The sequence below is a fragment of the Agelaius tricolor genome, unplaced genomic scaffold (genome assembly GCF_023055355.1).
Source record: "Agelaius tricolor isolate 1412-34295 unplaced genomic scaffold, bAgeTri1.0.p SCAF_9, whole genome shotgun sequence".
NCBI lineage: Eukaryota > Metazoa > Chordata > Aves > Passeriformes > Icteridae > Agelaius > Agelaius tricolor.
The window spans coordinates 26,182,126-26,208,900 of NW_027269269.1; the positions used below are offsets into that span (position 1 = coordinate 26,182,126).

At 47.1% G+C, this 26,775-nt stretch overlaps 1 protein-coding gene across 1 annotated transcript in view; it reads right to left on the reverse strand.

The window, feature by feature from the left end:
* Positions 1-20,564: 20,564 nt before the first annotated feature.
* The window catches only part of GAP43 (growth associated protein 43), a 52,731-nt gene continuing 46,520 nt past the window's right edge, over positions 20,565-26,775 (reverse strand). The window contains exon 3 of the mRNA XM_071433327.1: positions 20,565-21,346. Coding sequence (XP_071289428.1) covers positions 21,258-21,346 — 89 coding nt within the window. The 3' untranslated portion in view covers positions 20,565-21,257. The remainder of the gene's footprint in view (positions 21,347-26,775) is intronic.

Below are 26,775 nucleotides of genomic sequence, written 5' to 3' on the forward strand. Positions count from 1 at the left end.
ACATTTTAAATGGTTATTTTTAATGGTACATTTAACTAACACTAAGTTATCCATGGGAAGAGAATTTGGCTGTTAACACTGGCATCTGCTTAACAAACAAGCTTTGCATTTGGTGAGGCGTGAGCATAACACCAATAGTACTCCTTGCTAACAGCAGACTCATTAACATTAATTCCTGCTTTTACCACCATGAAGAGCTTTTTGTATCTGTAAGAACAATTATTAGATGTACCCTGTTATTCCTGCAAAATGTACACAGGAAATTATAAGCAATGATGAAGACCTACCAGTAAATGAGGATCTGAATTCTTAGCACTTACCATAACTCAAAATTTCCAGAAGAGTAGGAAAAATGATGAGATGTTCTGGGGACTGTGCTCTTCATCTTTCCTCATGGAGGAACTTGAACTATGTTCAAGCACTGCTAAATTGCACTTGGAAATTAGTTAAGGGTTTTGGTACTCAAAGGCTATGGGAAAATGTGTGTCCATAAAAATATCTTGCAATTCAGCCAAGACTGGCATTGTCAGAATGGGCAAAGAGCCGGATTTATAAACTGCTATGGATAAACCACCAGAACTTAAGGTGCACCCTCCCAGTGCTGAGTACAGGGGGACAGTCACTGCCCTGGTCCTGCTGGCCACACTTTTGCTGACACAGGCCAGGATGTCATTGGCCTTATGGGGGAACAAGCTGGCTCATGTTCAGCCACTGTAAACCAGCACGCCCAGGTCCTTCTCTGCTGGACAGCTTTCCAGCCACTCTTCCCCCAGGCCAGTTTTGCTGCATGGGGTTGTTGTGACTCAAGGGCAGGACTCAGAACTTTGCCTCACTAAATCTCATGCTGTTGGTCTCAGCCCATCAATCCAGCCTGACCAGAATCCCTCTGCAGAGCTTCCTCCTCTCCAGCAGACCAGCACTGCCCCACTTAGTGTCATCTGCAAACTGACCGAGAGCAAGCTGAGCTTTCATCCAAGAGCTGGAAATTGCATTGATTTCCAGAGGAATATCTGTACCTAACACCTTTTTATTGGTCTGTTGTCTGTGTTATGAACTCTGTCCACACATGGCAGGTGTGGTATCTGCAGAAACTTGAGAACACGTTGGAGACTATGAGGTTTACGCAATGCTTTTTGATGTTTAATACTTTCAGAGTATATGGTTTGTAGGACATTTACTGCTTCCTCTTCAAAAGTGTCACCTTCCCAGTTCAGCTTAAAAATGGTGCATTGACCAGGAAACTAGAGGAATGAATGTTTGGGCCATTATCACAAAGAAGAAGGCTAATTGAAATGCTTAATAGAGTTGTCACACATTCCAATAACCTTGATGATAAATCTGATTTTAGGTCTTTTAAAAGATTACAAATTATTACAAAATGCTGACCAGGAATAATGTTACTCTGCCAGTAGAAAGATAATCCAAAATTTTATACAGGGCTGGAGGGCAGCAAGACTTGGTTTGGAAATCACACCTCAGCATTGATCTGCTGCTGCCCCATTTTGTATCCAGATGTTTTTAGGTCTGTGCCCAGGATTCTAGGGTTGCAGTCACCTGATATCTGAGTTGACAGGATGCAGTACTTGCAGTGGGAGAGTTTGTGGAAGTCACTGGTAGAAGTGGATAATCTCACCTTCTTCTGCCAGCTCAGCACGTGAATCTGAATTTTCCATCTCTTGGAGCCCAGCCTCCCAGGCTGTTTCCTTAGCTTGCAACCCATTTTGCAACACAGTCCTCCCAGATGGAGAAATCACTCGTGGATCCGAGTCTCTTGAGGATGCCACACAGACAGAGGGTCAGTGAGTATGCACAAGGCACTTGACATAAGTGTAGGAATCCAGCAAAGCTTCAGTCCCTCACAGTGCACTTGGCTCCCAGTCCTGGCCCTGTATTCCTGTGGGGAATATATTGTTCTCTGGCTGTGGCTTCAGATGGCACAAGTTGTGGGAAACAGGCACTGAGCAGTCATCTAGAGCACACGTGAGCCTCTGGCAAGCTTGAGCTAAGACTGCGCATCCTCTTTGCAATGTAGTTTGGGAAGCCTGCTCAAATGAAGGCTGCCTTGCCTGCCTGTGGGTCCATCACCCGTTGCAGAGTGGCCTGAGAAGTTCCAGCCATGTAAAACCTCTCCCAGTCTCACTGGCTGCTGACTTGACCAGTTTGCATAAAGAGCCAAGACAAGCCCCTTCCCAGCACCTGTGCTTGTGTGTTGGTCATCTGTCTAGTGAAGGGAGGGATGGGCTCTCCACATCTTTCCATGCACGATGCTTTACTCAGCCTGAAATTCCTCCCACCACAGAGCCTCGCACACCTTCCGCACAGCCTCCTGCCTCTGATCAAAGCTCTTCCCCATGGCACAGCGTGAAGATGTGCAGAGGTTCATTGCTGGAGGCAGCTGCTGGTGACAGCCCCTGCTGTCCCTCTCACTATGTGGCAGAGCAGGAGCGCTGCTGCCGTTCCCACCCACAGCACGCAGTGGGAATGAGCACAGAGCTCTTGAACAGTCTGCTCTTGCTGCTGGTGGTGCTCGGCTCTTCTGCAAGGATTTTCTGGGGCAGCTGTTGGCACAGCAGAGCTGCTGACAGGCATCAGGGCGAGCCTCCCACGCTGCAGGATGGGGCTGCAGCTGCCACAGCCCTGGTGCCCAGCACAAGGCGCGGTGTGAGCTCTCTGAGGGGGCAGATCGGGCACCAGAGCCCAGCCAGGCCTGTCACTGCCAAGTGATCTGGCACTGAGCGGGCTCTGCAAGCATGGTCTGGGGCTGCTCTCTGCCTGAGGATGATAGAGTGGGGCATCCCCCTGGGGAGATGCACATCTTGGAGTGCTCGAAGACCAGAGGGCTGCGCAAAAGATGTGAGGATTTGTGCTGCTGGCTGCAGAGACGGATCCCCAGAGCAGGCTGAGGTGAGCACTCTCTGTGAGCCCGCAGCTGGGAGCCGGCTCCTGACTCCAAGCAAACCTCAATCAGCTTGAGGGCAAAGACCTCAAGAAGCTCAGAGGACATTTTCAATGCTGTCCAAACTCTTCCTCTTGTACTTGTTACTCCAATTACTAATTGAAATGGAAATATAGGAAGATATCAAACATCTCTTGCAAGGGGCTGTAACACTTGCAGATAAAAGTTTGCAAGTGCTCTAAAGCACCTCCCTAGCCCCTGCCCCAGGCAACTACCCCAGGCAGCAATATGTCCTTGGGAACAGGAGGGATGGGGCATCCAGAGGCAGCTAGACCAGACTAACAGCATCTGATTGCCACTGAGTGATAGCCGAGTTAACAAACTGAGAGCTATTAAGGAGAATGACTGAAGAAAAGGGGGGAAAAAAGGCACTGGAGGCACTTTGTGCCTCTAATGATGGCTTTGATGTGGCAAATGAGGGAAAATTAGCACAGACAGACAAATGGAAACTCATTTCAAGAGGCACCAAATGAGACAAAATTGCAAAGAGAAGCTCAGAAGATTGATTTCATAGCAATGAAACTTTATCTCCCAAGGAGTCCCGTGTTCTCACCCACTCCCTTGCTCACTGTCTGTTCTCTGGGAGCTCTCTCTTCATACCCTTTTAGTGGTCCCCCTTGCTCTTATATAAATACTAGAGCTGCAAAAACAGTTATTCAGAACAGGAGTGTGAATTTGCTTTGATGCCATCCTCCCTCCCACCTTTTTAAATTTGTGTCTGCAGCAGTTTTTTACTGCATTGAAGGTGAACAGGAGCAGGAGCTCATCACTACCCTGGTAGCCAAAATCTGTTGTGTTCAGCTTTGCACAGCAGCCTGAGAAACTGGGATGGTCTGATCACAGCTAAGGTCAGGGAGGTTCGGCTTGGGACACAAGGAGAATGGCTGTGTGAGGTGGTTTTTGCTTGTATACCAGAGGGAATAGGCCTCTTCCTCAGCCAGTTGAACAATTTAAATAAATGAATTGCTGAACTCTGTTCATCTCCAAAGCATTGGCAATGCCATTGCATTCTTTTGCTTTGTGTCTGTGACATGTGGTTATTTGGTGGTCTTTTATCCTCTTTCCCTAAGAGACAAAAGCTTGTCAAGGATGGGAAGAGGTGCATGTCATGAGGAGGGAGCCCATCCACTTCCCCGTGCCTCCTTCTGCATCTGGTACCAACTCCAGGGTCACCTGTGAACAAGGAACAAGGCTTGACAGCCAGGCCAGGGTGTTGTCTTCAGTCAAAGCAACGCAGCAATTTAGGGAGTGGGAAGTCTACAGCCTGGGACTCTCACTGTGGCAGCAGTTTCTGTCCAGTGCTTACAAACAGTAGGGATTCATTCCAGGGGTAGACTCATATCTGCCTAAAGTCCTTATTGACACCTTCTGAGCTAACTGTGCCAGATTTGACTCATTGCCCTGGATTAAGCCTCACTTTCAAAGTTTGGCACCAGCTTGGAGAGAGAGGTTACTCAATGGGGAATCAGGCACAAATGTTTGGGGGTTTTTTGCCTTATATGCACATTACCAATGTCTGTGGATCACTCTAAGAGGAAGAGCACAGGGACACTGTTTGTGCTCACCATCATCTCTGTCATGTGAAAAGGTCTCTGTCATTACTGTGCAATTTTGATTCTCAGCACAGACACCTTCTTTAGGACCATGCACCCATATGGTGAAAATCAGCACTGATGTACCAACACCAGTGAGTCTCCTGGGCTGGAGACAGGTGAGCTCCTCTCCCATGGCAGAGTTATTAGACACAGAACCCACCAAACAGAAGGGATTCACCCGTGTCACACAATGATGGGCCTCTGTGTTTGATACGTGCCACAGAGGCAAAGGACAGGAGTGACATCTATGCTGGAAACTTGAAGTCCCTCTGTTTTAAAATGGCAATCTTACCTCAGAAACTTAATTTGCAGGGCAGCCCTAAATAGCTGAGCTGCCCTTTGTACGGCAGCCCTTGAGAAAGGCTGTCTGGGCTGTCACTGATCTGTGCACACCCTGTGTTTGCAGTGGGACCCTGGTGCTGGGCTCACTGGTCCCTCTGATGCTGGTTGCACATCCACATCCCTCCAATGCCAGCAAATCACCACGGGCAAACCCATCAGAGGCGTGGGCAGTGGCTGAGTCTCACCCAGTGACTGGCAGATACCAGGCTGCTCTAGTAACTCCCTTTTAATGAGTAAATTACCTAAGTCGAAACCAGCCTCCAGATACTTCGCAAATAAAGACTAAAGAAGTGTTTGACAGGTGCTCAGCTCCCTTCTTCTCTGCTCTTGTCCTCTTGCTTCTCTGTTTTCCAAATCTCCTTTCCACCTTTATTGGCATGAGGTGTGGCTACTTTCCTTGCTGGGTTAGTGTTTGTCTCTCCCCTTTCTGTTTTTCATGCATGAGTTTGTCGAGCAAGCACAAGCCATTTGGCCCACATTGATTATTTATGAAGGTGGGAACCTTTTATCTCGGCTGCTTAGTAACTTAACTCTGGTGTAGAGAGAGGCTGCCTGCAAGCAGCTGCACGTCTTGCAGGAGCTGGGAGACAGGGAAGGAGGCTGAGGCGTTTCAGCATCTGAGAGGAAGGGTGTGGATAAGGGAGACAAATAGGGCTGAACCCACTCTGAAGGGTGATTTATCTATAATGCCACCAGAAAGTAGGGTTAAAATGACACCTTTGGGATTTGATAGTGCTTTGCGTTCACCTTGCAGAGTTCCTAAGAAAATATCAGTAAAAAATGAGGCCCATTATTATAAATTCCAAAAGGAAGGGATGAAATTTTCAGGAATGAGTGTGAAGAGAACATGGCACCTCTGCTTTTGTACCTGCAGATACCTCACTGTTGCCTGGGTGCTAGCTGTACAGTCTGACTTCAGTGAGTGAGGGCAAAGCCAAAAAGAACAAAAGATTTCCAGTTCAAGCCAGGCTTAGTGGGAGAGGTGTTGCAACCCTCTGGTGAGACTGCATACCGTGATTTCTGCAAAACCAGGCAAGTCACGCACTCGTAATGGGTCACTGGGACGTGGTCAGGTGGAAACAGAAAATGTGTTTGCCTCCTCAGCTCCCCCCCTTTCCTAGCCCAGATTTTTGTGTTTTCTCTCTTCTCGTTGCCTGTCTGCTCACAGTGCACTCCATTAGTCTGGAAGATGGGGAAGAAATACATCTGGCCAAATGTTCACAAAGACATTTGCAGAGGGTCACCCATATGAAATGCACTGTTGGGAAGATCCATTCTCAGGATCCAACATACAAATACAAGGCTGGCAGCCTGGAAAGGTGTTGTCCCTTTCCTGTATGCATAAGTATGCAGGAAGGCAAATTCATTGTGTGTTGGAAACTGCTCTAGAGCAAAACAAATAGATCAACACCAAAGGACAGGAGCTGAACTGTTTTATGAATGGAGCTGTTATTAGAGTGCACTGCAAACAGGATAATGGAATATCAGCTGAAATTTCATTTTACTGTTGCTACTAAATCAAAATCCTGCAAAGAGTTTAATATAGTTCTCCTAAAAATTTCCTGTCACTTCTGCTCTTCCCTTCATCCAGCAACAGCTGAACATGTCAGATTCCAATCTGTCCCATGGCTTAAGAGAAAAAAAGTTGTATGGAAAAAATATTTTATGGGAACATAAATTTAAATGCTGCTTCAGTATCAGTGCCTTTCAGAGAGAGCATGTTACAGGAGCTGCCTTTGAGGTGACCAGCCAGAACAGAGTATGGGTAATGTGAGGAAAGGAGGAGGACACCCTGCTCCCTTCTTCAGCTGCCTGTTGTCAGGATGTTCCAGGATATTCTCTGGTGGGATAAAAATGGGACAAGGGCAGGGCATATCTGGGAGGCATCCGCAGTCAGCCAAGTGAGTGCACACAGGCACCATGGGTCCTGAGCCTCATTCAGCAAAGCACAGGTCCCAAGGATCCCTGCCATCCTTCATGGCTCTCTCCACCACAAGCAGGGCAGGAGGCATAGCTGTGGAGGGAGGCTGATGTCTCTGTGGCAGGGACACAGTGAGCTCCCAGACCCAGCTGTGAGAGGAGGAGGCTCAGCTCTTGGGGTCCCTCTCAGCTGAGCCAATACCCGAGTGCAGGCACCAGGAGCGGGTTCTGCTTCTCCCCCAGCCGCTGAGCGAGGCTTTCTGAGGCTGCCTGAACAAAAGGCAAATCGAATTTTCCCCTCCAGCAGTCTCAGCGGCAGCAGAAAGCAGGGCTGAGCTGATCTGAGCAGTGCACGGATGCTTTGCTGTGGCTGCCATGGAGCCTGCAGGGCTCTCTGTCTGCCCCATCCCCAAAACCTGCTGCTGCCCCTGACTCCCCTGTTCCCCAGCAGGGAGCAAGGCGTGCATTCCCAGCCACTGATTCAGCAGTGCTTTGCCTTCCCTCTGTCAAGGCCGCCTAAAATCCTCATTTTCCTTTCCTATTAGACCAGCTAGTGTGTCACCAGGTGGCAAAGGCTGCCCAGTGCAGGTGTCTGTGTCACTGTAGTGCCGGTGGAATGGCAGTGGCATTCAAACCTGGATATTAACAGAAGCCTAAGGGGTGACTGGTTGTGCCCATGGGCAGTGCCAAAGCTCTGGGCACAGCTCAGCTGCACAGAGCAGCTACTGATGAGCAGCTGGGTGAGCTAAAAAGGTGTTTCTACTTTAAAATTTGATCTTACGAGCTGTCTGGGGATGAACGTAAAGAAAGTCCTACCCTACATGTGCAGAGTTTTCTGTGACAAGTGTATTCGGAGCCGCAGGGACAGGATGCGCTATTTAGGGAAAGGCAGAGGCAGGCAGCACATCATGCGGGAACGTGCTATCCCCAGGCATTCCACTCAGCGGAGCGCTCACCTACAGACACGCCCCCTGAGAAACCTCTTCCCTGGTGGGTGTTTGCTTACACAGGCATTCCCCAGAGATCGTCCCTGGAGACAGTTTTAGCCTGAGAGGAGAGATGTCTTCATGGCATGTATTTTTAACAAGGCTTAAAGGTATGTGTTATTCCCATCCCCTTCCCTGCAGAATAAATATTTTGGGGCAGAGCAGTTACTGATCTGATCTCCCCGAAATCCTGAGAGATTAGCTCAGTTGTGTGTTCTGTCACAGCCTCTTCACAGAGTCCTGCTGCCCAACCAGGAGGAAGGTGCCACGAAATGTCTGGAGGGTCTAAGCCTTCACAGCTCTCTGTTGTCATAATTATCCTTCCTACGGTGCTCCAGGGGTCGTGCAGATAACACTGATAAGAGCACTGACAGCTCCCGGGTGCAGGGTGATAGGAATGCTGTGATGCCGAGGCTGGCAGACTTCTGAGATCTGGGGACATCACCAGGGACCTGAGACAGTCCTTAGGTCCTGGCAATACTAACACCAAACCTGAACAGCTAGAGTTGGCCACTGGGCATCCAAATGATGCTGGAGCATCTTATTTACTTGTGATGGCCACCAACAGCCAAGTGCCTGTGTGAGCAAAGGCCTAACATACACAGGGTCTTGAATAGCTAATGAATTGGGATGTGGAAGATTGGGCAAAACTGTTAAAATTTCCCTTTATGAACAGAGAAGAAAACCCACATCTCCTTGTGTAAACATGCCTCGGTGGAGAATTGAACCTGTGTTTGTGAACTCCCCCCTTGCTTCAGATCAAAATGCTGGTTTGATGATGCCTCTGTGACACCAGGATTTGTATTTTAAATGGAAATTTCTTGTCATGTGATGACAAGCACAGCAGAGACAGAAAAGGGTTCCCTGGTTCTGGGCTCTGTGATTCCCAAGCTCCACAAATAGGCAGTAAATTATTACAGTCAGTCACATTGAAGTGTGACCTTAATAGCCCTAAATGCTTCCAGTGTGTATAACAATGTGATAGGATCATCATGTGGGTTTTGCTGGTGCAGTGCCACAGGGAAGGAAATGAAGTCAGCTACAGTTGTCTGAAGAGTGCAAACCTTGTCAGACTCACAGATGGTAACTACAGAGTGATGAGGGGAAGCCTGAATCTTTCTTCTGTCTGTGCTTAGCACCTCTGTGAAATCACCTGAGAGGTTACATGAGAGATTGTTTGCTGTGGGGCTGATAGAAAGTGCACTGACTAAAAGCAAAGACGTGACCGTGATCTTTGTAGATGCCCACAGCCTCAGTCCAGGAGATTCTTCAGAAAAGTTTAGAAGAGCCATGAATTGTGCTCTTTCTTACAGGAAGTGCACTTTGCCTCAGAAAGTTCTTTCTTTTCTTACCTCAGCAGTGTGTTTTCTGACTGCCTCAGCTAAGCCAAGCAGTCCTTCATTTCTTTAGGAAGTGCCTATCTGCTGAGTACCCAAGATGTGCCAGGCTGCAACCCATGGATGGCAAAACCTCATAGTTCCACAGTTTTTGGTACTTGATCCTTGATTTTTGTCTTTTCTACAGAGAAAGTTGATAGACTATGGACCTGGCATGTTTAAATCTCTGATCTGGCCTGGTTACAACTGGGATCATTCACATCTCTATCCTGCGTGGAGGGACTGCTGCAAAAAATCAGAGGTAGCCAAGTCTCACCCTGAGACACTCTCAGTGTCTGCTCATGCCCTGCTGCTGCTTTACAAATGTCTCTCTTCTCTCTTGGAAAGAAATAAGTAACCAGACAACCCAGCAGCTCAGATGTGAGGGTGTGAGCTCTTGATCAGGAGCCGTGTGTGGCAGTGGAGGAAAAACGTGGAGCTCATTCATGGAGATGCTGCGTGGAGCTGCCCTGGAAGAGCCTGTGGGCGTTTGCTGAATGCTTTGTAATTAAGCTGATTCTGGGCATGCTGATTATAATTTCAGGGAGATGTGGAACATCCTGCAAATACTTGCATAAACATCTGATTCCCAGGACACACTCAAGCAGGCGTCTGTATGGGTGTACGGGAGGGAAGGGGAAGCAGCCTGACTAGTGAATGTTTTGAGAGCAAGAATAAATAGGTGGTGTTGCATCTGTGACATTGTTTTGGTTTTTAATCCAGCGGGGAGGAACCACAGGAAATGGTACATTTATAATCTTGCCTTCTGTCTCTGTCAGCCAGAGTGAACAACTCATTAGGATGCAGATTTTGCTCTTTTTGTTCATCAAAGCAATAATGCAGAGACAAGCCAAGTGAACTTGGAAGACCATTGTTGAGCATCTCTTGTACTTTTTGCAGGAATAGCACTGATGGAGGACCACTCTGTTTTCCTAGAGCACTATCCAGGTTCTACTGTTGTCCATGGAGTCCTTGATAAAAATTTTCTTAGGACTTTAAACTGCATGGTTTAGGACTGTGACTGCTGCAAAAAAAGTTTGACTCTGGAGAAAAGTTGTGAGAGTTGCACCTGTGCCCAACCCCAAAATCATAGAACCATAGAATGTTTTGGGATGGAAGGCACCTTAAAGATCATCTAGTTCCAACCCCCCTGCCATGAGCAGGGACACCTTTCTCTAGAATCCTAGAGATACTTGGCTGTAGACTTTGGTGGGGGTATATCAGTTAGACTATTAGAGCCCTGGTTTAGTACCTAACAGGTCTGGAAAATGCTCTGAGATCCCACCTGCCCTGATCTTTTGGGACATTTCATACCCCATAAAGAGTGCAATTGCACTATTTTTTACAACCTTTCTCCAAACTTCCCAGCAGGATCCTTGCTGTGCCAAGTACTGCAGACTGCATGGGGCATCCATAATCCAGCCTCTGTGCTTCTGTGCTGTCTCATGGAAGCTCTGGACTTTCCCTGTATCCTAGCATAGCATTGGTGCTGTGGTGAGGAGGGAACTAATTGCCTCCAGGCATTTTTGTCAGCCTGTGCCATTCTTACAGAGCTCTTGGCCTTGCACATTATGAAGACAGGCAGGGAGGCAGACGTGGGTGTATCTGTGTGTCAGGGTGGGGGCAGCAGCTCCAGACAGTGCTCTGCTTAATTGGTTTCCTTCCTTTCCCACTATATTAATCACCTCCCTGTGCATGCTGCCCAGGGCTCATTTCCAGTCATTTCGCAGGCCTAGTGAGAGGCCATGGAGCAGCCTAGGAGTGGATTGCTTCTCAGCAGTCCCTGGGCAGAGGCACAGGTCCCTTTTTCTGTCTCTCTGACTCCAGAGCAGCCTACTTTCCACCCAGTCCCCCTTCGATGCTCGTTAATGGAGAAGGAGGTGAGCATGAAATGGACTGCTAAAACCTATGAATATTTCAGAGGAAAAAGTCAAGGGACTCCATTAAATCCTGTTCCGTTTCTGCAAATGGAGCTGGGGGGTGGGTGTGCTGCTTAATGAGAAACTCCAGCGCCATGTGACTGCATGATGTTTCCCAAAGCCTCCCTTTTGCAGCATCCCCATAGAGTCACCAACACTGCTGCCATCCTCTCCTTTCCCAGACAAGTCAAACATCTCTGCTGTCAGCTGTGTCGCCTGCTGCCTCAGCCTGCCCCTACATACCCCCCAATATTTACCACCCAGTTGTCCTCAGCTGTACCTCTTCCCCCATCACACTCTTAGCATGAGGCACCCCCCTGAGCTGCCCAGCATCCCAATGTCCTACAGCAGCCCACCAGCTATAAGCACACTGTTTACCTTTCCAGCATTTCCAGCATCCTTCCCAGCTCACCTTCTATCTTCCCCCAGCCCCTTCCCAAGTCCCCATTCTCATCACAGCCTCCTCCAGACAGCTGCTGTCCCCCCAGCAGCAAACAGCGAGAGCAGCAGCAGCTTTCAGAGCAACAGACAGAGCCTGACAGCCCCATATGTTTCAACAGAGACAGTTCCTCCCTCTAATGGGCCCAGAGGAGCACAGCTTTCAAAGGATTCAGCGTGGAAGTGACAGCCTGGAAAGTCTTATTAATGGCCTGTGCACCAGCAAGGGCTGCAAGCAGCGCCTGCCAGCAGCCCAGAGGGCACGGCCAGGCAGAGCCAGCCCTCCCCAGCCAGCAGCACTCTGCCACAGCCCGTGCCCTGGGGCAAGCAGAACCCTTCTCTGGGCTGGTGATTGCACTTTGGCTTTTTTCTAGAGACCAGTCAGCATGTGAGGTCTTCCCAGACCATGCAGCCTGCATTGCACCCTGTTCTCCCAGCCCTGACTGCCAAACGTGCCCTGTGGAGGGTCTGGCACCAGGCTTGGCTGTCATGCAGGAAGAAGAGCCTGGAGGAGACAACGCACAGCTGTAGGTCTTCTCTCTCCTTGCTTCTGTGAAGCAGTAGAGTCAAGGAAGCCAAAGTGACAGCATGCAGGAACTGCTCATCCTTTTGCTGGGTGCTGCCATTCAAACAGGAATTATCTTCTGGTCTTTAAGTGACTTCTTAAGAAAGTGACCTGTCATCACTCACAGAGCTGCCCCTCAGAGATATCTTCTCCAGGAACATTGGTCTTCCCCATCCAAAAGCTCAAGGTGTCTCTGCTGTTAGACATCAGCACCCCCTTAGGCCACCAGGACGTGTGGCAGTTTCTTAGCTTTCACTCTGTTTTTTCTAAATCACTCAGGTCTGCCTCAGAAGGAAAGAGACCCAAGAAGGAGAGATTCAGGACCTGGGCAAACAGAAGGAAGGAGCCACTGTACCACAGCACCCACAGTGAAATCATCTCCTCACTTAAACAATGAGCTGCTGCACAGACAGGTGTTGAATGAGGCTTCATTGAAATTTAAGCCACAGACTGTACACAGATAAATGGCCAAGGATGGGGACATCCAGTGTAGAGGGGGAAACGGAACCCTCTCCATTAGACCTCACCTCCAGTGAGAGAAACTGTTTTCCCTCTCTGGCTCAGGGTCCTAAGGATGGCCACAAAACCCTTCAGAAGATGACTGTCTCAAGGTAAGAAAAGCATAATTATGGGCTCAGCAGAGAGAGGCCTCACCAGCAGTTATCAGTTCACCCCAATTAACTCTTCCTCATTATGCAGCCACAGATGACCTGTACCACCCTTCCTCTCTCTCACCACAGATAATGAAGCTTCTCTCTCTCTTGGTTTAGCATCCACCCATTGCTCCTGAAATGCTAATTACATTTTACTCATAACTTGCTTAATCAACTACCATAATTAAATTAAGCAGTGCCTTTCTAGCTATATACAGCTTGTAGTTTGGGCTGTGAGCTGATGCATTTGCAGAGACCCAAGTGCTCCAGTCTGTCTGGTACAAGCTACCACCTCTCTGCAAACCCTGCCTCTCAGCCAGAGTGCTGTTCCTCTGAGACAAATGGGCTTTCACTTCCTTGCTTCTCTTATTATTGATGTTCACAGTTTAATGCCAAGCTGGAGGAAAAGTATTTCCTCTTTAATATATAAAAGTGGCCTTTCACGGAGAAAAGTAATTTCATTTTTAATAAACAAAAGTGATCTTCGGTACAAAAGTGCATCATTTCCTTTCACTTTTTCTGCTCATCTTCAACAAGGGAGTAGCCCTGTTCAGACTTGATGCCAGCTCTGTATACCAGTTAAAAGGGACAAAGTGTTGCAGATTGGGAGACTGTAAATGTCCATTACAGAGGGCTTCATATCCCCTGCTGGGTAAAGGAAAGCAGACTTAGAAATCTGAGTGATTCTATGAGAAACAATGGTCTTTTGCCTGCAACCTCACTAGAGCAATAAAGGTGGCAAGTGTGCTGTGAAGGTGTTGGCATTGTCAAAAAACAGGAAAACCTAAAGTTCCTGTTGCTGTTTCCCCAAGGAAAGGAGGTCTTCCCCAGCCCAGAGTGGGCTAAGCCAGGGGAACACCAGAGGGATGGGAAACACTTTGCTCATTCAGAAACTGGGGGAAGTTTGCTCTTGTAGTCCATGGATGTGGTAAGATATCCAAAGGGAGTTCACCTGGGCAAGTGGAGGAGGTTGAACACCCAAGGTTGAGTCATGGGTCCCTTTGCTGCAATTCAGGCAGAAAGTTTATTTCTTCTCGCAGTGGCATGAATATGACTCTGGAATTGTGCAGGACAAACTTTGTGTGCCTTGTTAGAAAGTCTCAGGTGGAGATTTACGTTAGGCAGAATTTTACATTCAGCTGACACACATGCCCTGGACCAACTCTTCAGCTCCTGCCCTCCCCCTCTGCTGTGCAGCAGATAAAAGAGTGCAAGGCAGCCTTGCTACCTCAAGACAACCATTTACATGGAGAGAGGTCCTTAAGTGTCCTTTCAGAGGTGTTCTGCCCCACAGAAGCAAAGCCAATCTGCCAGGGCTGATCCCTGCAATCTAGTGATGTGGCTAATTGAAACCACTTGATTTTGAATGCTTAATATTTGTTTGCACACAAGATATAGTCCACGCCTTTTTTGGAGAAGCCATGAAGCAACTGATGATTATATACAAGAATACAGACATCTAATTGTGTCATTTGTAAATTGGCACTTTGTCCAGAACCCATGTGAGGTGCTGAGGTCTGCTCTGTTTCCCAGGCAGCTCCTTGGAGCCTCATCAGGAATTTTCTGGGCCCTTGCTAAGCCAGCTGCTGTATTTCATAGATGAGTTGCAAGTGATTTCTAAACAGTGGTTGTAAAGCTTCCTGGGATGAATAGATGTGACAAAAATGCTTGATTTCAGCTCTGCTCTTGAGCTGCTGTCAGATACAGCTCAGGATTAAGTCCGAAGCCTAGCACAGCCCAGGCAACAATTCCTACTCTGTTCTTATATCATTGCATTTGGCACAAACTTGATACTGAGAGAAATAATTGGTGGGGCTTCTTGGCTGCTGAAATATATATTTCTGTCTCAAAAAAGTTCTGGTGTTTCCCAGTGAGCTACTAAAGATTTAAATCCAATGAGGAATTTGATATCTTTAGATAAGCTTGCACAAAGTTGCCTAACTTCTTTCCACTGAGGGTGGCAGAGCACTGGAACAGCTGCCCAGGGAGGTCATGGCTCTCCCTCTCCATCTCTGATGATATTCTGGCTTCTGTGCCACCTGCTCTAGGTGACCCTGGCTTGGTAGAGGGGTTGGCCTGGATGATCCCCAGAGGTCCAACCATTACTGGTTGGTAACCCCCATTCCCATTTCTACATCCAAGCAGATTCCCTGACTCAGAACATCCCAGGCCCAGATATTGCCATGGACATTTTACAGCTTTGTGGTGCCCAAGCACAGCGTTTCTCAGTTCAGCCTTTCCCAGGCAGTTTCCAGGCAATGCCCAGACAGCCACAGGCCTTTCTTGGGTCAGAGCATCTGTGGGGATGTCTGTGTCACGTTATATAAAAACCCAGGACTTTGGTGACCACATCATCCATCAGGCTAGTTAGATATTCTGCCTCAAGGGATATTAAGCACAATAAAAGCATACTGGCCTGTATGGCCTTTTACTTCACCATTTCAATGTAACATAGCTTTTTACCCAGACAGAATAAGTAGAAAGCATTTTTTCCACAGTAGTCAGACTTGACTGAGAAGGTCAAGGGAGAATGAAATTAGATTTTTTTGTAAAATATCTAAGCCCTACACAAGGGAGAAATTTCTGTTCCAGGAGCAAATAATTGCACACAACTACACGAATCTATAAGTGAGAGACTTTATTTGAACCAATTTTTCAAATACAGACATCTGTATTATTCTCACTTCTCGGGAATGTTTTCTGCTCATTTTTGAAGCTTGCAACCTTAGGACAATATTCAGGACATATGTGTACATTAGATCTCTGCAGATGGACACATTCATAATGCACAAGTACAATGAGTGAGAGACTCTTTCCAGATCCTCACACAAGAGCATCGGAAATGGGCCGCTCTAATTGTCAAGTTCTGCTCTTTTTAGCTTCCAGACACGTCACAGTTCTTGATACTCTCTAGGCTGTAGCCACCTTCTTCAGGCCCCGATTTATTACTGTGTTACTTCAGCTGTATGCCAGTGGAACTCCTCAAAATAGGGCTTAGGTGATGCACAGGGATTTGTTTTATTTATTGGGAACAGGCATGAGCAGAAAAACCAAGCTATCGGGTGAACAGTTCACCTGGGATTTTCTTTTGTGAGAGTAGTCTAGGTCTCAGGCTGGGATTTCTGGTTTTTTAGAAGTGACCAGTGGTTCTGGGTGTGTAATACATGAATCTTGATGTTCAGAGCATACAGGGGACCTGTGGCTTGGACCCCAGTGAGGTGTCTCTCAAGTTGGGCACTCCAGATGTGAGCCACTGGGGTCACTAGCCTGTTCTGCAAATCTCGACCTTCACCTCTTCTTCCAAGTATTGCTCAACAGAAGAATGTAGTAATAAAGCATTGTAGGTAAGAATGCAGGCTCGCACATGACCTGAGATCAACACCCTGAAAAATGGATAGAGGGTAGCGCTTTCAGGACCACCTAAATGACTCATGATCTTCAGTTCCATTTTGGGAAATTACTGGAGAATTTCGGGCCTGAGACCCCCAAATGCGCCTCAGAGAGGACTTTGGACATCCTTCAGCATCTGGGCCTTAGGAACTTGCATCTCTTTGAAAGCCAGTGAAATGTGTGCTCTCAAGTGCCCATGTCACTTAGGTTATTCTGAAAACTGTACCCTATATACATATAGGTAGATAAGGGGCAGACTTTCACAGGCACAAGTGGCAGTTAAACATGTAACTCCCATTGATTTTTTTTCCCCCTCGGGGACCTGGAAAATCCCCCCCCGAGGAGTTGAATCCTCCTCTCGCATTATTTTCACACCAGATTAACACCACTGCTTCCAGTGGAGCGACTCCTGAGTTACCCCAGTGTGAGCGAGAGGAGAACCAGTCCTGAGGTGCTCTAAATATCCAGTGAAAGTGCTAATGTGGCAATGCAGAAAAGCAGGGAATCTGAGCACAGGCCTGGAAGAGGACCCCCAGTGTCACCTGTGATGCCGCTGACCTGCAGGTGACCACCAAGCAGACTTCTTAGCCAAGAGGAACCACAAAAACATTCATTCAAACCCTTCCTTCCATCTCTGCAAACCACAGCCACTCCATTTCCTTCCTAAGACACCTATGACAAACAGCAGACCTTCAGTATGAAAACTCACAAGTGCTAGTTTGCTGTTTGGAGATCACAGGAAAAAAGAAATAACTCCTGTGGGGAGTTTGGTATGAATTCCCTCTTCCTTTTTTTCTTCTTTCCTTTTTTTCTAAATTCCTCTCCATCACTCATGGCTATTTCTTTCATCTAGAGTAACATGTTTCCCAAGCAATGCTGTTTATGTGGTCACCACAAGTGAGCTCCTTCTGGCTAAAGCTTCTCATGGGGCTGCATTAGGGCTTAGGATTGGAAAACACTGGGTCTGAAGGGATCTCAGCAGGATGCCCTTCCCCTCCCTTTGGAATGTGATTCACAGAAAAGCTCCTTGGCTGATGCAACTATTGCAAGGGTTGTGGGGTTTCATCTGCTATCAGTACAGACAGTCAGAATGGCACAAGCATTGCAAAGCAGACCAAATTCATGCTTACAATCTACTGCATTGGTGGGGAGTTTATGTTGGAATTTTTTTCACTTCTTCAATGCTTAGTCTAGTGAAATGTAGTAGTGAAATATCAAGAGCTACAGCTGGTAGGAGCATTCAGGATAGCTGTGGGTCACTAGTGTATCTTACGACAGGCACATGGAAAAAGCCCCTCTAGGACTCTGAATTTCCACTGCACTGCATGGTGAGGTCAGGCACCATATTCCCAGTGTGAGTCACTCTGACATGCCCTGCCCTTTTCTTACACAAATTAACAACCACAGGCACCTCCAGGCAAACCTATATCCTCTTCAGGGAGAGAGAATTAGATACATACTCCCTGGGGAATTCCTGTAGGTTGTTATGGCAGGAGTAGTAGAAAAGCTTCAACTACTCTGCTGATGACTCTTTGCCCCACTCTTTTCTTCTGGGACCTCCTGCTTCTTCTGCTTTCAGCTGACTTGATGTCCTGCTAGAAAAATCATTCCTCAAATACCCTTGTTCTCTTTCCAGTTTCCGTCCCATGCTGCATCCTTTATAGTGTTTCCTTTTAGCCTTTGAAAACCTAGCTGAAGAGGCAACTCAAGGAAATCCGAATGCTTTTCTCTGCTCTCTTCCTGTACCCTGAAGACAGCCCAGCTTCCTATACAAATCTTGTGTATTACACATTAAACCACTGCCTGCTCAAGGCAGGGTTTGTCTCTGTGCTCTCTCTCTCACGCTCTCTTTGCCCTGACTCTCTGGCAGGATCAGGACACGGTACAATAATAAAGATAGGGAGTGCTTGGTTACAGCCAGTAATTTTAAACTGGAACCAAGGGAGAGGAATTAGTATTTAAATTATTTCAGTTTGCAGTTGGTAACCACATATCCTGTTCTCTTTGTGGGGGGAAAAAACCAAAACACAAAACCCAACCCTTTGTTCTCTAAGCAACATGGCAAAGTGTGTTCTTACAAATGGTGACAAAACACGCGCGATGCCCCAACCATCAGCCAAAGGGGAGGCAACATGCGAAATACAAAGGTAAAACGTCCCTGGGGGGAGAAAGTTGCTTCATTTTTTGAGGAAGGAGGAAGGCCTGTGTCCAGGAAGACATGAGAAGTGGTTTTCTTTTCCTTATAAAGTTAAAAGTAGTAATAGCAAAGTGGAGGCAAGATGAAAACTTTGGGGTCTGAAATCAGAAGAGCGGGAAGCCGCATGGTCTTTGCAGAAACAGGCAAGAAAGAAAACCTTTTAAAAGGGTCATGACAGGAGATAAGGCCAAACAAAAAACATGGCCCCTCCTTCCTGCCTCCTCCCAAACACCTCTCCCACAAATCCTGAGAGCTGAACCTCAGTTCTCTCAACTTGGTGCTAGAGACACGGGGTGTCTGCAGTGTCTGCACTGGGCTGGACCCCTTGTGTGCTACAAACAGCAAACATATTGTACACCTCTCCTCCCTAGGCCTCAGCCCTGTGTCCCTCAGAGCTCTCCCTCCCAACACCATCCACACCCCGCTGCTGCCGTGGCAGGCACGGGCTGGGTGGTGAGACCTGACATACGGTCCAAGCAATGCCTGATGTCTGCGCTACATTTGCTGAATTGAGGTCAGGCTGGAAGGTGTCTCAGGGTTTACCACCCATCATGACATGGGAATATTAGCATATATATCATTTATGAAGTATGACACAATACCTATCTGTCAGTCAGCCCATCTTTCTACCTATTTAGTCTGTCTAATCTACTTTAGCTATCTACGTTTCACTATCTCTATCAATCGTCTATTGCTCCATATTATCTAATTTCTTCCTGTCTCTCTCTCATCTTTTGCACTCTAATCTTTCTTTCTCTAGCTATACTCCCCTCTCTCTCCCTATCATCCATCTATCCACTCAAAAATCTTTTCCCCCCTCATCTCTCTAATCCCTGTTTTTAAAAATCTTTGTCCAATCTATCTCCCACTCTCTCTTTCCCTCTCTTTAGAAAAAAACCCTATCTCTCTCTCTCTTATTTCTACAGAATGCCAGGAAGCACATGGAAATGAATCCTGACGTGTTTTGATGGCACTTCCAGTGAGCAGTCTACGTTCAAAGTGATCATTTCTGAGGAGACACTGTTCATCTTTTCTCCCTATTTCCAACAAAGAGATGGAGAACAAAGGAGTAGGACAAGGAGTGCCAGCCAGCCCTCTGAAGGCCATGGGGCTGCCACTCCAAGAAACATCAGCCACCAAAGGACGTTGGAGCTGTCAGCATTCCCATCTTTTGGTCTTCCTGCTGTGAGGACAATTTAATCCTGGTCCTGCAGCATCACACAGCTATGCTGCAGGGTACTCTGGCTGTCATTGCCAATGAGGCCAGGAAACCATACAGGAGCTGCTGGGAAACCACATTAAAAAAATCAGGGCAGTGAAAGAGCAGTAATTAGCTTTTATGAAAGCCCAGATATTACTAAATGTATTTTAACTGCTTTCTCTCACAGCTCATAAAGACAGCAGCAGACCCAGATGGCTGCACAAGCTCGGGATTTGGTGTCTGTCAGTGTTCCACTGGGACAGGCTGGGCGGCACCAGGGAACAGCCCCACAACCTGTGGGAAGCAGTGGCAGAGATTTAGGAGGTGGGGCTCTGCCCACAGTCATAAATGACAGCTGAAAGCCTTGCCCTCATTAGAGCTGGGTGAAACACCCTGGGTTCAGCAGGAGCAGGAATGAGGTATTTCTCAAAGTGCCACCAACTGGCTCCTAGGCCACCAGGCCTTGTCCTGCCCGTGTGCCTATTTATTCAATAAATATTGAATAATAAATGGCCCAATTCATTATGCCAAACAGAACAGTTTTGGGGGGTCACACTATGCTTCTCAAGGACTTCAACTCCAGCCCAATGGGATGAGCATTATCCTACTGTGGTGAGAAGATGAGGCCCTAGGGTCCAGTCTCCTCACAGCCCTTGGCACAGCCCTTGGCACACCCCTTGGCAGGGGTTAGACCTTGGGCATCGATCAAAGCTGGTCCCTCTACAGGCTCATACCTCCAAGGTCAGCATAGTTCCCCAAATCAGGGCCTGGAGGTCTCCTAGAGGCATGCTTTCAATGATCTTTCCTAAACCTGGTCTTGCTACTTTCATTATTTATGTTAGTCAGTGCTAACATCTCGCTCAAAATCCAAGCCTGCTCCCCTTAAAATCCCCTCAGCAGTGCCAAGGAGAGCAGTCAGTCACTGACTTGTGGCCAAGGAGCACAGCTGGGCCACACAAGAAGTGGCCCACCAAAGACCACAGTTCAGCAGGATGTACGGCAGCATAGAAATGCGACACGGTGGTATTAATGATAATTATTCTCATTTATTATAATTATTGTTCAGTTTGAAAAAGGAGCCTGGAGCCAAGTATTACGCTAATTGGCACATTTTCTAGTTGTTATTTTAGTTCTGAAAACAAACTGGGGTTTAGTATTCTTTTTTGTTCATTTGTTTGTTGTGTTTGGTCTTTTGTTTGTTTTTTTTTCGTTCATTCCATCACATTGAAAAAGGAAGAAAAGAATCTTTTTTTCCCCCTTCTTTTGTTTTAACTCACTCGGTAAGTCTGGACTCCTCAGATGAACGTAACATTGCACACACACACACTTGGAGAAGAGAGAGAGGAGAGAGAGAGAGAGAGAGAGAGCGAGCGCTCGCAGTGGGCAGACAGACACACGCACGCGCCAGGTCAAAGAACTCTGATACAGTGCAAGAATTTTCCCAAAATGATTGGATCATCATTACCAAAAACTTGCCATAACAACACCAAGAAACAAAGAAATGTTTAAGCCACACTGTTTGACTGGGATTTTTCCTGCTTTTTTTTTTCTTTAAATGTTTGCCACACAGAGAGAAAAAGGGTTTAAGTGGTAATGGGAGAGGGACAGACACAGGCTCACAGATGTGAGCAGGAAGGGGGAAATCGAGATTGGGGTGGGAAGGAAGGATAGAGGATAGGGGGAGGGAGGGAGGGGCAGTGGGGAGTCATTTCTTAATGTTCAGGCATTTTCTTGGTCCGCCTTGCTCTCTTCTTCTTTCACCTCTTCCTGCTGGGCACTTTCAGTAGGTTTGGTTTCTTCTACAGCATCTAGTGGGGAAAGAGATGGTCCAGCGTTAGTCAGCCATGATCTAGAGCATCCTGCATGTGCACACAGCTTGATGGACTGCATGGCTTCAGGCTTCCCTCTCTCCAAAGTCACCCAGGTCTCAGAGTCCCTGGAATTTCTGCCACATGAAAAGAACATGCCAAGGTTCAGCCCAGCAGGCAAATATGTAGCTCTCACAAAACACCTTCAGCCAGAAAGCATGTGCCACTGGAAGGAGCTGCCTTGCTCACTTCTGATGCCCCAGACAACTACTGTTCATTTCATTAGGGGCACTGATTAGACTCCTGGCTAGTCACAGCTAGATCACACACCCTTTTACAGAACCCACTGACTGTACCAATCACTGTGCCCCAATTACAATATGGATACTCCCAGACAAGACTTAAAGAGAGTCACAAAGAACAAACTATACACATTTGAAGCCTGCAAGACCCAGAGGGAAAAAATTTATACCTTGTAACTCAGACTTCTCTCACACTCAACAGAGATCTAGAGAAATGTCTGTAGCCTTCAAGAATGGGAGCCTTCATCCAGAGGCTGCCACATCTCTCCAGTTTTCTAGTCTCTCCTTTCAAAAGCAAAGCTGCCCTGGGGGGAAGCACTGAGTATAACTGGGAGCTAGCTCTGCCTGTCAGTCAGACACCTTGTTCTGGCAAACCATTCACATGAGAAGTTAAAACTACTGCTAGGAGCTGTCCCCTAATGAGCTAGACAGAGGATCAGAATGCAGGAGAAGGCAGAGGCAGCCAGTAGGAACAAGGCAAATGAAAGACATGCCCCTCAAGCTGGAGTGATCTCACTCCTGGGTTCATCTGGCCCATGCCTCCTTCATTGCAGCAGGACGGATTTAATTGTCTTGGAGTTTCTCCTGCCCAGCTCTGACCAGGGTACACTAACATGTCCCCAGCCTCTTTCAGAAACAGTGCATGTACTGTGTGGATTGCTTTATACAGGACAAGGTGGTGGACCCAGGGCTGCAGAGCTGTAAGACAGAATAATGCACAAGGGCCTTAGTGCACTGTAGTGACTGGTCTGCTCCATTGCCATCTCTCCCTTTACCTCACTGGGTCCCAGTCCCACACATACAGAGCCCATGGAGAAGTCAAGCAAGCAGCAATCCAGACTTGGGATAAAGAACAGGGGAAAGAAACACTTGGAATACAGGGAACAGGGAAAAGAAACAAGCACTGAAGGAGGAGGGAGTGATGTGGGACAGACCACATGTCATTGGTATGAGACATACTGTACCCACCTCGTTCAGAGAGCACTGTGGGTTCCTTGCACAGTTCCTGGCATCTCTGATGGGCTATCAAACTACATTGTACCAGTAAATAAAATGAGCCAGGGGCTGCTCCCTGGCCCCAAGGCCGACTGGCACCACCAGCTTATGTCCATATGGCTAAACTCTCTTCTTCTCCAGAACAGGGTAGCTGTGTCTGGGGCCTGTCTGATGCAAAGCTGCTTGGCGTACACAAAAATCACACCAGGGCCTGTGCTCTCAGCCTAACAATGAGGATGTTCAGTAGCCAGTGTTTAGTTTGTGAGAAGTAGCATCCTCATACCCATGTTTCAGGAGAATGCTAACTGGGATGTGAAAATTTCCTTACTGACACCATTCATGCATTTTGGCCTGGTTCATTTGATGCCATCAGATGGCAGACTTGTATTTGCTTCTGGCAGTAGGTGCTACATTCTTATTTCCCTCGTCCCCTCAGCTCTTTTAGCCTAGGTTTTAAAAATGTTACTAAGCACCACTTCCTTATGAATCACCTTTAAGTTGTGTGCAACTTTCCATTCTGAATCATCTTCATTAAAGGCTCTGCTTCTGGACCTTCAAATACTTTTAATCTTCTGACTGCTGATTTTCTGGAAGGAAAAATTTCTATGGGAACATCCCCACAGCCTCAGCCTCTGCATCTGCAAACCTCCTGTCAGCAAAAAACATCTGTGGACTTTCCTTCCCTTGACACAGAACAGCTAAGCACGATGCTATTCAAGGACTCCATCTATATCTGGTACAGCTACCACCACAGACCAGAGACAAAATAGGCTACTGATTAAAATAGGATCATAACAAGTATCATTGGGAGGTAAAGCTTGGCCTACTTTTTTAATTTTCCTGAATGACTTGATCACTGGGAGGGAAGAGAGTCCCTTTAATGCTGCTCTTCAAGGCATTCATAGCAGGAGACACATTGAATTACGAAGCTGAGAGTAGAATCCCAGTGTGCAACCATCTACCCCTAAATATGAGTGAAAAGATTATTGTTAGCCAGCAGCAAAGTCTGATTTCTTGCATGGCTCTGACAGATTCTAGTAAGGCAGAATTTCTGGGGTTTTTTCACATAAATGGAAGATGAATGAAAGAGCAACAAAGAGACATAACGTGGCTTCAGGAGCCCAAGTCTGACACTGCTTTTCATTGTGTTTAAAACTTTTTGTGTCTTCCTATCAAAAAATATGCACAGGTTTTAGCCAGCAGTCTCACAGCCCCCTCAGGACAGGACAACAGACAGGCACATAACACAGCAAGCACAGGGATGGACAGAGAGTCACTGGGAGTCCTGCTCATCTGCTGTGCTACCAAGTCACACAGATGCCCTGGTTAATCAGCAGCTGAAAGTGGGGTCCAGCTCCTACAGTGATGAGCTCTTGACAGCATTCCAGGAAGGATGGACAGCAAATCTGCTCACACTCAAGGTGGAGGAGCTGGCAGTGATGTTGGTTAGCTCCCAGTGTTCCCATGCTGCCCTTGCTCTTAGAATAAGCAGGCAAGTTGAAACACAATTTTCTGCCATGTTCTATTCCCTGTTAACTCACCACAGTGGCAAATCTAATTTCCAGGGAGTACCCATGGTGCCTAGAGATCCCTGGCTGGCAGAGGAACTGCACAGAGGTGCCTCTCTGTCCCCATTAATGTTCTCTGGGGAGCAGATAGTGGCAGGCTGATGACTCTCTGCTGAAGAAGGCCAGAGACTGCACTGATTTCTGCCATGGATGAAATAGACTGGACTAACAAGGACCATGGAGCAGCAGGAACAATTTAAGGTCACTTCATCACACATTTAAGTCAACAGAGAGGGATCATACAACTCCAATGCTGGACTGTGCATATTCCAAGTATAAACAAGAACTCTAGCTTTTTGAATAAGAATTCTCACACAAAATTCAGTAAATCACTCTCCCTCTTTTCTCTTGAAAAGCTTTAAGGGGAAAGACTCTGTGTATGGCTACACCCTGTTAAGCTATGTCTTATTTCCTAAAAGCTTTACAAGTGCTTCAGTGATCTTTGGGATGAGGGAAAAGAAGCAACCTGGTGTTATGATGTAGTAATTAACTATACCAAGAAGCAATATCATGAAGGAAAAAATAATTCAGCATAAAAAAAAAAAAAAGAAAAAAAAAAAAAGAAAGAAAAAAAGTCAAGCAGTGGCACTGCTGAACCACAGCAGTAAAAAGAAGAGGATTCACTCTGCGCAGTGGGGGCAATGCACCACAACCCCAGTGACATCAGGGCCAGTTAACAGCAGCTTCTGATTCACCTTTCTGAGGAAAGGTGAGACATTTTATCTGACTCACCAGTTTGTTTGATGCAGGCTATTTCTGCAGCATGTTTTCTGGGCTTTCTCCAGCCTTGTTTTCAGTGTCCCAGCAAAGGAGGGCAGGGTATCCCCAGGGAGATTGCAGATAACTGTCCTGGGCATTCCATACATCAGAGAGGCCATCTCTTACACTGCTTTTTACCCAGTATTAGTCTTGATTTTCCATTTTTTTGAACTCTGGGATATCGTACCTTTGGGTTTGCAGAGGACAAATACCATTATACAGCCAGAACTGCACAGTTTGGGCATTTTTTCATTCACTTTTTACTTTGTTGCAAAGGTGACAAAAAAGTGGTTGAGAATTCAGGCCATCCCCTGCTTGAGGAACAAAAGCATTTCCTCCTGGGTAGCCAAACTTCTACCTGTCTAAAGCTGCCTCTCTTCTGAACATGTCAGCACTGTGAGATCTCCTCCTGCCTACACAATCAGAGCCCCCTGTGTCCACTTGCAAGGGACAGAACAAGCAGGAAGCAATGAGCTCTTTCTTCAGGTGGCCCTGGACTGGGGCAGCATCAATGTGCACGTGGTGACATCATGAAATGAGAAAGCTGAAGTCAGAGTGGATGGACATCTCACCTAACTCCAGATACCTACAAAGAGATGTCTTCAGCTGATCTTCTCATCCTCTCCTCCCTTCCTAATTAGTGGAAATAAATAGGACATTTCTAAGAGTCTCTTAACCTGTCTTATTTGGATGCCTACTTTAGGACAAATTGCAGCCTGGGAATATCTACACCTGCACCAAGCCAAGGTGGAGACATTCACATTTGTTCTAGAGCACTCCAGCTACAAAGCAAAAAGAAAGATCCAAACTCAGAAAATAAGAGAGTGAATGAGGAGAGGAGAGGGAGCTGTATTATAAAGCAAAAAAAACCCCCAGCTTGAGGAGAGGGGGGCAAAACCAAATTCAGTCCTGAAGGGAAAAGCAAGAATGGCTAGGTCAGAAAGCTAAAAAAAAATCACCTCAAACTAACAACAAAACCAACCTAGTTTGTGCTTGCAATGACCATCCTTACAGTTCTTTTAATGCACACCAGTCATCACTTGCACTCTTTGTGGTCACTCCAGTCCTGTGGTTCCACCCTTCTAGCTCTAAGATTTTAGTCTGCCTTTTTATTTCAATCTTTTCTGCAGTCCAGATCATCTTATAGCATAAAATAATTTTGCCAAAGAGACAGTGACCGGAGCTGCCACTGTTCTCACTTCCATTCAGCTCTCTGGACGGTGCAGTCAAGTTGAGAAACCTTTTGGGCAGCCTTGGACAAACCTTAAGCCATCACTGCAGAATTGTTTAAGGGTAGAGCTGCACGGTGGGAGAGGCTGATGTGTGTTTCCAAGCTGAAGGGCCTGTGTCAAGGAGAGGCTTTATACCTAGAGCTCCATATGGCACCTGCTGGGAAACATCATGGAAGAGTAACATGGAATGAGATACAGAGCCTTGCTGCAATAGGGTCTTAAAGAGCTCCTGCTCCTCAGCCCTCCACTTATCTCCTGGAAAGGGTGAGAGTCTTGTCTGCGAGCCCTGCTGGGGGAGCAAATGCCTGGAACATGTGCAGCTCTGGTTGCTGTGGAGCTGAGGCAGGCACGCAGGCAGCAGTCCTGCTGGATGGTGGTGCCTCCAGCTGCCTCTGCCGACACTGTGCTCTAATGGCTGAGCGTGCAGGCTCCCCTCCAAGTCTCTCCACTGCCCTACATTAGTGAAATTAGGTTGAGTGGATTTCCGGGTAAAACACTGTCTCTTGGGACCTGCCCAGCTCCTGTCTGACTTGCCAAGATTAATTAAATCAGAGCAGACATCAGCTTATGAC